Source organism: Chiroxiphia lanceolata, chromosome W, assembly GCF_009829145.1.
Source record: "Chiroxiphia lanceolata isolate bChiLan1 chromosome W, bChiLan1.pri, whole genome shotgun sequence".
NCBI classification, from domain to species: domain Eukaryota; kingdom Metazoa; phylum Chordata; class Aves; order Passeriformes; family Pipridae; genus Chiroxiphia; species Chiroxiphia lanceolata.
The window spans coordinates 5,664,695-5,676,855 of record NC_045670.1 but is presented as its reverse complement, the minus strand read 5'-3'; the positions used below and the strand labels follow the sequence as shown (position 1 = coordinate 5,676,855).

At 38.6% G+C, this 12,161-nt stretch overlaps 1 protein-coding gene across 1 annotated transcript in view; it reads right to left on the bottom strand.

Annotated features, from left to right (window-relative positions):
• LOC116779979 (F-BAR domain only protein 2-like) overlaps positions 1 to 5,652 on the bottom strand; it is a 214,269-nt gene extending 208,617 nt beyond the window's left edge. The window contains exon 1 of the mRNA XM_032674481.1: positions 5,620 to 5,652. Coding sequence (XP_032530372.1) covers positions 5,620 to 5,646 — 27 coding nt within the window. The 5' untranslated portion in view covers positions 5,647 to 5,652. The remainder of the gene's footprint in view (positions 1 to 5,619) is intronic.
• Between the last annotated feature and the right edge of the window lie 6,509 nt (positions 5,653 to 12,161).

The following is a 12,161-nucleotide window of genomic DNA, read 5'->3' as shown; positions in this document are numbered from 1 at the left end:
CCTCACTGCCCTTTGATGTTATCATGTCATAAGCTGATATCACACAGTACAGCAACAAAGCAATCCTGATTCCCCTCCCTGCTCTGAAAAAGAACATTGGGAGGAGCACATGTGGGAACATATACAGGGTTAGGTACCATACCCAGATGAACAGACCAAGCAACATTGTGACCAGTGGCTTTGTACCTAATACAGCAAATGCTTAGATCAAATTTGTTTCCAACCTGCTCTGGGCAGATCTGTTGTTATCTCAACCCTTCATGCCACACATTGGGTGCCAAATAAGGCTGTTGTGGTTTAGGAATGGTACTCCCCAATTCAGTGCTCCCAATGAGACTCTCCAAACCACGCTGTTGCTAGCTCGTGACCCCTCTTCACCCTGCAGTGGGAGAAGAGAACTGGAGGCACAAAAGGCAAAGATCACAGGTTGAGATAAGAACAATTTACTGAAAACAGCAATGAGATAAGAAAACAAACAGTAGCAGCAACAATATTAATAACAGAAGTGTACAAAAGAGACAGAGTTATTCACACACAATGCTCACTGCAGAGCCCTACCAGACCAGTCATGCTACCCCGACCAGGAGAGACCCCTTCTCCCTGGAAGAGACTCCCTTCTCCCACCCCCAGCAATGACGTGAGGTGGTATAGAATAACCTCTGTGTCCCACCCATGCCCCCTCCTGGTTACTGCAAAAATTAATCCAGTCCTGGCCAGAACCAAGACATAAGTGCAGTCAACCTTACCAATATCAGGCTCCACCTATGAGTATAAGCACCTGGATTTCAAAATTGTTCAGTTATTTACAAGTTATAAGATCAGGAGTACTGATGATTAACCTGATGACAGTTCTATAAATTACATTAACTTCTGCTTGTATTTGAAAACATATACATACCTACGTCAAAGTATGGTATCTCAGTGCAGAGAGCATACATTTTTCTGCCATATGGACTATCCACAACTACATTATTTAGTAGTTAATTTCATGAAGAGTAGTTCAAACAATTCATACACTGAGCAGCAGTTAAGACTATTTAGGATAAAGACAGAGATGCATGCTGCAGTTGAGAGGAAAAAAGGTAATTTAAGTTACAAAAAACAAGTTATGTATAATCTACATGAACATCAGCCATCACCACTCTGTGTTTTTTTAACCTCAAGACTGCTCCTCCTGATATACATTGTATGAAACTGTACATGCAAATTGTATGTCTAGTTAACTTTTCTTCATTATTTGTTTTTACCTGCTCCTTCCTTATGGCAACAGTAATAGCTGGGATCACAAAAAGCCCAATACCAGCCTAGTTAAAAATAAAAACCATTAGGAAAAATATCCCTAACTATTGTACCAATTAGTCTTTATAGTATGAAATTGTATGAACTTAAGATACATATAGTTTATGTTGTATACCGCATAGTCAGGGTTAAGTAAGCATGACTAAAGGACACCAGCTCATTGCAAGGAGGAGGATGACAGCCCAAAGAATAAAGGGTAAAATGCCATATGTTGAGGATGATCTCATCATTACTCAACAGAAAACAACTGTAAAACTGTGTGTGAAAATGCAAAATGTAAGCAGTTCCCTCCCCATATAAGTTCCATTTAATTACTTTGAAGTTCATTAGCAGTTTTCTCCTTTTTCCCTAGAGCTAACAAAAGAGCTCTTCTGTTCTTGTTGAGGTTTCCCCTTTTACACTGCTGTAAGAGAGTTCTTCCGTACATATAGTAGAGACATCTCCTGACAGCAAATCATAAGAGGAAACAAGATTTCAAATACAAGTAAACACTTCACTTGCATAAACCTACAATGAAGCATTACTGACCAACTTTGCAGACAAAATAAATTGTAATGGAAAGAGAGGGCAGACAGTCCTTCCATTTTCCTTCATTGAGAACTAACTGTAATAATTTTCTCATGGAAATTAAAGTAACCCTGTCAGCAACTGTGAAATCAGAGTTCAGCATTTCCACGACTTCTGCGTAACAGGAAAGAGATTACAGAAACTGTTTTACTAAACTACTTAAAAGATTTTGGAAAATTTTAAGAATAAGTTTGTGTTGCATATAAAAGATGATTCTGAATTTAAAACTTATATTTGGTAAAATAGCCTGGAATTTCCAGGCAATCTGTAGCAGTATTTATTCTCCATGTTTCTAATTATATAAGTGAAAGCTCAGTGTACCTTAGACCAAAACCATTCAAGATTAACATCTATTCATGTAAAAAGTTAATACTCTCTATTATAGCAACCTCATTTTACCCAAGGTAAACAAGTGTTTCTCAACTATTAAGATGATTCTAAATTTCCCATGAATCGTTAGATGCATACTACTTCTTGAGCTAGTGTGAGAAGGCAGACAGCTGCAAATACTGATTGCACAGAAAAACAGAGTAGATAAAACAATAAAAGGAACATGCAATTCTCCAATACATTCTGATTTTCATAGAATCCTAGAAAGGTTTGGGTTGGAAGGGACCTTGAAGACCATCTAGTTCCAACTCCCTGCCACATGCAGGGACACCTTCCACTATACCAGGTTGCTCAGAGCCCCATCCAGCCTGGCCTTGAACACTTCCAGGGATGGGGCATCCACAGCTTCTCTGGGCAATCTGTTCCAATGCCTCACCACTCTCACAGTAAAGAATTTCTTCCTAACATCTAATCTAACCCTGCCTTCTGTCAGTGTGAAGCCATTATTCCCCTTTGTCCTGTCACTCCAGACCCTTGTGAAGAGTCCCTCTCCAGCTCTCCTGGAGCCCCTTTAGGCACTAGAAGATGCTTCTCTTCTCCAGGCTGAACAACCCCAACTCTCTCAGTCTGTCTCCACAGCAGAGGTGCTCCAGCCCTCTGATCAGCTTCATGGTCCTTGGTCTTTGGTCAGACTGCAAAACTTTAATGAGAGAAGTTCAGGCAGTTTGGTGTTTCCCCCCCAAGTTCAGCAAGTAAAGAAAAATTTGACAATAAGTGAATTACCATCATTTCAACCTATGCTTTTATAATGTGAGTTAGCACTGGTTAAGCATTCACAATCATCCTTCACCCCATTCAACCCTTTAATCAGCATGTTACACTGAAGAAATCAGACTGAAAAATAATTTATAATCAAGTATAGGTTTTAAGTCATAACCTGCTTATTCCTCTTTTTAAAATAGCCTACCAAGCCCACAACTTATTCTCCAGGAAACAGGTAGACAAACATTCCAACTGCAATGTTTGGAAGTGGTAAGAATCATAAAAAGTTTAGGTTCCTAATTTACTTCAAAGTGTCATAAAATGAAAACTGGATGATCTCCAAATTAACTTTCCAAATCCTAGTTCAACCTTACAGCTGCCTACAGCAAGCATGATATATCAATAAAATGTGACCAGAAAAGCCAGTCCCTCTTGTTAAATGAACACTAAATAGGAAATGTCTAGAAAAGAATTAATGTGAGAAATAGTTACTTGCTTCAGTTTCTGGGGTGAGAAGTGAAAAATTTGTATCATTTAACCCTTGTTTTGGTCAGCTCCAGAGAAGCTGTCCTACAGCTAGATTTACACTTAAAAATACTACCCAAACTATTCTGTCAGATATGAAAAAACCACACACAGTCCTGGCCAACAGATCATGCATGCAAGAATACTAATACAGATAAATGATAATGGCATAAAAGTCCTTTTGGTAGAAAAAGTGTCTGTATCAAGAAAATTTTAGAGTTGTTCCAGAGTTGCACCAATATGCACAACTCCCTCATAAAGGTAAAATAAAGTATTTGCTGCAACTAGGTACAACTTTTTAACAACTACAAGATTTGATTTACGCTGCTTAAAAGATACCCTATTTATTAATTATTTACAAATTTTAGTGCAACAATAGAAACTGGGTGTACATTGCTGTAATTCTAAAATGAAAGTTTCAAATATTAACCAAAACCAATCTTCTCTTTACCCACAAACTTAGAAAGACATATACCAGTCATTATTGTTTGTTCATTTGTATTGTCGACCTGGCAATTTCAGTTTTCTTCTTCCAGCTTCAATAAATTAAATATCATCTCCAGAGAAGCTCTATGCATATGAAGGAAAACAGACATTTTATCTATACCTAGATAATTAAAAATATTTTTTGAACAAAAAGATGAAAAATTGCCAACTCCTGCTAAATACACACAAAGGGAAGAGACTGAGCAAATATTGCGCAACAGCTCTCTTGAAACAGAGCATCCAACTGTATGCCAAGCAGAAGAGTAGCACTGTATAAACACATGAATGGAACTCCAGGTGGAAACATGACAAGTTTCATTATCACTCATATCACATAAGTGCATATGAGAATGTGTCTTATGCTTGTTAGAGTGAGCTTGTTCACAAAGCTAAAGTAATTAACTCTGGACACAGACACGTGTTACAAAAGAACTTGAAAAGAAAAGAATCTTCCTCACAACCATTTCTCAAAAATCTACAGGTAATACCAGCAATTAAAAAGACAAAATAAAAACCAATTTAAACACATATTTTTATATCCCAGAACTTCCAGACTTACCATGCACAGCATTACACAGAGACCAGTATCAGCTATATATAGAACTTCCAACAGTTGAACCAAATTAATCTACAGCAATTATACTGACTGGCTTAGAAGTGGTTTAAAAGACTCACAATTAACAAGAGTATGCCTGCACCAGTCAGCTTTAAAAAAAAAAAAAAAAAAAAAAAAATCAAACTTATGTCAAAGCTTATGCAACACTTCCCAAATAGTGCTAAGAAAACAGTAAGTCAAAGATAATGAATACTTTTTAATGTACTGTACCAGTATGAGTGTACTCAAAGTGACAAAACCTAGCTATGTATAATGGAAATAACTAACAAGAACCCTTACTTTAATATTTCAGACAAACTACAGTCACAACGAAAACAAGTTCCATTTCATGCAAGGATCAATAATCCAAATCCAGATTTTAGGTTTTTCCTCCATGTATAATCTAAGTAAAAATATAAATATTTGCACAGAAATGACTGACGACTTATGTTTCTAAAATAGACTGGAAAGTCTGTAGTTTCTTTAGCTGTCTGCTGTTCAGGCTGTACCTTCTGTCATGCAGATAGAACTGAGTTGTCGGTACAGAAGTATAAAGCTCCGAGACGCAGTTTTGCTTCGACATGATATAACTGTAAATTGTTACAGTTAGTGTGGCGTTTCCCCAAACAACTGCATTGTATGGGAGGCTTAAGAGAGATCAGACTGCAGTAGAAGCTCTATCTACACACCACAGTGGCTTCAAGTGTAAGACCCCCTACTGAATGGTGTCCCGCTCATATCGGCACATCCCTTGGGCCAGCAAACCCTCTCCGACATCGTTTCTCCCTAATGGGCGCTTCCCCCACGGCCCAGCCTGGCCGAGGAGGGGCTAGGTGCGGCAGGCGCAGGAGGCCACCGAAGGAGTCACAGAGTGCCGCGGAGTGAACAGCGGCCACCGTCCCTCCGCCACACTCCCCGCTGCAAGGCCCAAACCCAGTCCCCAAGGTGACGCAAGAGTCGAGGTTGCTCCTGCGGAAAGTACGCCGGCTGCGCTGCACTGCGCCCTGCCCGTCCCACTCGTGACACGGAGGAACCGGCCCGCGACACTTCCTTACCCAGAAGCTCTCCGCGAAGTATGCCATTGTCACGCCGCCTCCACGGCCCTGAGCGAGCCTAGCCTCGGCCGCCGAGAACAAACAGGCACCGCCACGGCGCACCACCCTTCCCGTTACGATGGAACCGCCTCCTTCCACACAACTTCACCACCCCCAACCCCGCGCATGTGCTCAACTGCCGTCGGGCGCTGTGGCTCTTGCGCAGGCACGTCGCATTCCCCCCCTCCCCCTCGGTGGAGGAGCGGCGCGCGCATACCCAGAGAGTACCTGCCCCACCTCAGCTTAGAAGTGCTATCTCAGAAGTGAAGAAACCCTGAACTCTATAGAAATATGAATATACTTGCAGAAGGCAGACACAGAAATTTTGAGCAAACAATCCCTCTAAAATATTCTAAGAAAGGCTAGAATGCATATGAATTATTTGACACCCAGGAGAATAGATTCATGCTGTTTGAAGTGGCTTCATAACCAAGCATCTTTCCATCAACATATGATCTTTCAAGGCATCTGATGACTACTAGGCACAAAGTGTAGCTTACCCTCTCCAGTACCTCCTCTTACAGGATTTTACAGTTTCAGTGACAGGCTCCTAAAAACTATACACTTCATCTAAAGTCAAAGAGTCTGAAGAAACTATTTATTTCAAACCTTTATCATAGAATCAACAAAACAGGTTGGAAAAGACCTCTGAGATCAAGTCTGACCCTTGATCCAACACTGCCGTGGTTACTAGACCATGGCACTAAGTGCCACATTCACTCTCACCTTAAAAACCTCTAGGGATGGTGAATCCACCACTTCCCTGGGCAGCCCATTCCAATGTCTGATTACTCTCTCCATAAAAAATTTCTTCCTAATATCCAACCTAAACTTACCCTGGCAGAGCTTAAGATTGTGCCCTCTTGTCCTACTGCTGGTTGCCTGGGAGAAGAGACCGATGCCCACTTGGCTACAACCTCCTTTCAGGTAGTTTCTTTCTAGCAACATTCTCCCAAAGTTTCAGTATATGCAAAGTTTGCTTAGTTGCCAGTGCCAAGACAGAGAAAATTTCTGGACTCCTTTCATAGTTAAAACTTCTTTAAAAGTCTCAAGACTGTTAGATCTGGATCTCTCTCTTTTGATAATAGGAGTAGGCATGTGTGCTTTAATTTTAAACACTAACATGTTATAGGACTACATTTAAGAAAAACTATTTATGTACCCATTTACTTGACATAAGTAAGAAGCCTGCATTATAATTATCTTAGCCTAATGGAAGATATGACTATACTACTTTTTGCAGTGTGTGTTGCTATCTGTAAGGATATATACCAGGGCAACGAGACAAAAGCTCCATGATCAGAGCTGAATCTTTGGAATTTTTTTCCATAGAAAATATAAAAATAACTTTCACATGGATGGATACTATGCTATGAAGGAAGAAGAGTCAGGTTCACTTCTACATTTAAGAGGAAGTTCCCATCTTCCACATTTTCAAAAGTATATAGTAATCCTTTATCTAATGCTACACCAAGATGTGAAGCAACTGCTCCAGTGCTGCAACAATCTACCATCACGCAAGTATCAAACCCGTTCTCAGGTTTTCAACAACAGCTTTACACAAAAATCAGAGTGAAATGCAAAATCTTAGACTTGAACTTTAGGGCATTCTCCAGTATATATACAGTTACCTAGAAAACTACTTTGATAAAGGATGAAGATCAGGATCAGTAGTTATGTTCTTGTCACAATGGAATTGCCCACAAAAAATTAATTTCTGAGTTGGAAGGGACTCACAAGGCTCATCAAGTCCAACTCCTGGCCCTGCACAGGATCATCCCCAAGAGTCACACCATGTGCCTGAAAGCACTGTCCAAACATTTCTTGAGCTCTGTCAGGCTTGGTGCTGTGACCACTGCCCTGGGGAGCCTGTTCCAGTGCCCAACCACCCTCTGGGTGAAGAACCTTTCTCTTATATCCAACCTAAACCTCCCCTGACACAGCTTCAGGCCATTCCCTTGAGTTCTGTCACTGGTCACCACAGAGAAGAGATCGGTGCCTGCCCCTCCGTTTACCCTCATGAGGAAGCTATAGACTGAAATGAGGTCTCCCCTCAGTCTCCTCCAGGCTGAACAGACCAAGTGACCTCAGCTGCTCCTCATACAACTTCCCTTCAAGGCCTTTCACCATCTTTTTTGCCCTCCTTTGGACTTTCTCTAATAGCTTAATATCTTTCTTATATTGTGGAGCCCAAAACTGCACACAATATTCAAGGTGAAGCTGCACCAGTACAGAGTAGAACAGGACAATCTCCTCCCTTGACCTGCTGGAGATGGTTTGCCTGATGCACCCCAGGACAAGGTTGGCCCTTTTGGCTGCCAGGGCACACTGTTGACCCCCCAGGTCCTTTTCTGCGGCACTGCTTTCCAGCATCTCATTCCCCAGTACATCCAGGGTTGCCCCATCCCAGGTGCAGAATCTGGCACTTTCCCTTGTTAAACTTCATACAACTGGTGATTGCCAAGGCCTCTATTTTAATAATGAGCTCTACCAGCAACAAAGAGCTGCTCTTAAACTTTACCGCCCTATATTCTGTATGCAGATCTTGAAGTAGCACATAGTGAAAAATCCTTACTAAGGACAGTCCTATTATGCACACTATTCCTTGGAGGTTAAGAAAGTCCTAGATTACTGATTGCCTTGCTTAAAGTGCTTCTGGATATAAAAAGAGGGATATAATACATATATATAAAATATATAAAGAGGGAAAGCAACTTTTTACACAGGCAGATAGTGATAGGACAAGGGAGAATGGTTTTAAACTAAAAGAGGAGAGATTTAGATGTTAGGAAGAAATTCTTTACTCAGAGGGTGGTGAGGCACTGGTACAGGTTGCCCAGAGAAGCTGTGGATACCCCATCCTGGGAAGTGTTCAAGGCCAGGCTGGATGGGGCTTGGAGCAACCTAGTCTAGTAGAAGATGTCCCTGCCCACAGCAGGGGGATTGGAACTAGATGATCTTTAAGGTCCCTTCCAACACAAGCCATTCTATCATTCTATAACATTCTTTTCATTTATTTAAGATGCTAGTACTTACTCTATTCATCTTGTTTGTATGTAGTAGTAATTAATCTCAGACTCAAATTTAGAAGTCATAGCTTAAGATCATGCTCTGAGTCAAGAGTCAGATATTTTGTTCAAGTCCCCCCTCGACAGCAACATGCTCTATCACAAGTACCCTGCAACAGAATAGGAGTGGGGAGGGCTACTTGAATGAAGACAAAACCAAAACTACACCCCACCTTCCCAGTCACTGGTGTATTCATGTCTTATAGCCAACAGGAACTGATCTCTTTTTTAATCAACTTGGTCTCTACACACCTACACTGCTGTCAACAGCTATTCCATGGCTGCCTCCTCTTTCTGAAGGCAGAAATCTAAGTCCTTAGTTAAGCAGGCTTTCAGCCAAGTATGCAGCAATTAATTTCTACTATACATTTTATTATGAATTTACTTAGTAGTTATATCATAATAATGTATTTTATTGAATTTGTTACTATACAGAAGCTCCCTGTGCTAGACATATGTAATTGTCTAGATTGTTTATATGTTATTGACCAACTGCAAATATTGGAAGTGAACATAAAACTGTCAAATCAACATGGGTAGATTTGGTACAGAGAGCTACTACTGTTAGTTTCATACTTTCATTTTAGAGACTCCTGTATCAGGAAGTTATATAAGTTTAAGAACAGACCTTTAAACAGTTTGCATTACCACCCCATAAAAGCTAGATAAAATTAGACTAAGACCATTGCAAGATTTGGTTCAAGGTCTTGAATCATTTTCATTTATTTTTAGTTTACTCCAATTTTTATTCAGATTATTGATAAACACGAGTAATGAGAATGACACCACAAGGCTCCAGCTAGAAGTGAGAACAAGACGACACCATACATCTACCAAACAAGTGAACAGTAGAGGAGGATGGCATCATAAATCACCAAACAAGGAGATAATGCAGGAACAAACAAGGATTTGGCTTGGACTTCTGTGCTAACCTTAGTCAGATAACCAGCATAGTGAAATTCACACCCATAGGCGGTAGAAGCCCCTTACTCACCTAAACTCCTTCCCCATAGAGCATGCATGGTAAAATAAATGGGTACCGTGTCAGATTTAGCTAGCTAGCATCAGCTGTTTCAAACAAAAATAACAGTCAATGTAACGTTTCTCAGTAGTAGAGCAGTATCACCCCACAAACATTAATTTCAGTTCAGGTAAACTTCCTATGTCTACATTTATTGGCCCCCAAGCAGCATAAAACATTTAAACTGATTTGACTTTAACTTATCCAAAGATCATTTTCATTCACAAAAAAATGAAAATCCTCTTTATTCAAGAGACTCCAGAACTTACATGTGTGAACCAGAAAAGTATCCTACTGAGTCAGACAAAACACAAACTGAACATGACATTGTAATTTTTCATTAAAAATTGGAATGCAACATCTATCTTTTAACAACTTTATTAATATAGTCAAGCAGTGATTAGAATCCACATCTATTATGTCACATCATACAAACGTAGATACAAAATTACTACAGTACAATATATATTCTCTGCATGATCCAAAATATTTGGTGGCCCCAAAAACTCTAAAATTCAACATCTTATCAAAAATTAAAACAATATTCTATTTAAAATGAAGTTCTGTTAGCAAATAGGCAGACTTCAAGAAATATCACTCAATTTAGTACAGTTTGAGAGGTTGCAGGAGGATATGTTTGAAGAATACATTCCAACATTGTGTCAGATACAGAAATATCAGTTTTAATCTTTCAAGCAAAACTCATACAACCTAAGTTGTCAGCAGAAAGATCAGTCATCTTTAATTTTAAATAATTTTCTATACTGCATCCAATTAAAAATTTTAGAACTGTTTAGTATTAGTAAATCAGACATATATAGCTACCTATCTCTTCCCATGAAAAAGGAAAGCATTACACTGGAGGTTTCAACAGCCAAAGAAACCTGCTTATACCCATCTTTTTTTTCTAATCACTGCACTGTCCCCACAAAAATCACCCAGGCCTTCTCAGTTTTGTTGTTCATGCAAAGTAAGGAATTAATTACCTAAGGTGAAAGTAGCACAATAGAACCAGCTTATAGAAAAGTTACATTATACTATAAGCACTGAATTCTTTGAGATGTGGACTTGACTGACTTAAAAAGTATACTGTAACACCAGACAGACCTTTTATAGAGATATTTTAGCTTCCCTCACAAATATATTCAAGTAGGTATCCTTATTATTTTAGGAGAATATACTCTACAAGGCAAGCAACAAGAGTATTCACCTCAGACTTTTCCATTTAAACTAACTACCTAAAACTGGCTTGCTCCAACCATTATGTGCAAAGAGCAAGCATCAGCAGCAGACAAAAAAAAAGTAGACTGATGGATGTGAGTCATTCTGGTGAACACATAGGTGAGTGAAATACACAGCTACTGATCAAGCTTTATTTACTCAAGATGAGGTACTGGAAATACGTAATATATAACAAATATGTATACAGTTGTTTGAATATGGATGCATTCTCCTCAAGGGAAGAATGTTTTTGCACCTTTATCTGTTAATACATTCTATATGAATAAAATAGATGAAGCAAAAGTTATTATTGTTCAACAGTAGAAGGTTAATTTAGAGTAAGTTTAAGACAGAGGAGCTGCATAATATGAAATACATAAACTGATATAATTAAGACATATTTGTGTTCTGAACAAAAAGGGTACAAGAGTATTCACCTGAGATAAAGCTAGTATTTGAATATTTCTAAGTAGCAATGAGTTTCACTTGAGGAAAACTACTTGAAGCTTTAAAATATACATTTTACTATTATACAATATATGCAGTATAAGTAATTAAAATTGATGTTTACATAAAAGTCCTAAAAAAACCCCCACCAAATCCACAGTGTATCAATAATTTTAGTTACAAAACTTATGCTGCTTCATAACTTTTAAAAATTATAATTATTATGAATTTTAAACTCATTCTTCCAAAACTGATCTTTCTAGTACAATCTTTAAGAAGCAATAAACTAAAGCGTAAGAATTAGCTTATTACAATTTAAATATATACATATTCACCAATTTAGAAAATAATCAAGCTTTGGAAAAAAATTTACAAAATTGATTATATTTGCTCTCACTGCTTAGAATAATGAACTATTCTAATCAGTTTTTCCTAAATGAAAAGAGTTGCTTCCTGAATGTATAAAGAAAAAAAATTAGTATTGAACTTCTAATTTAATAGCAATTTAGAACTGCCAAAAAAGATGCATTTTATAAGGATTTTAAATACCCTTTCTGTTATCAACTTAGGTTGATCAGCATCTTTTCTTCACTCTGAATCCTTCAAAAAGGGAAACTTAAAACAGGAAAAAGGCATATATAAAAACAGTAAACACTGACCTCCTGAGGCTCCTACAACAAAAGTATTCAAGTAGAAAATCTATACCGTTACTTAGCAGCGGCTATTTTTGTAGTTTAGCACACTAA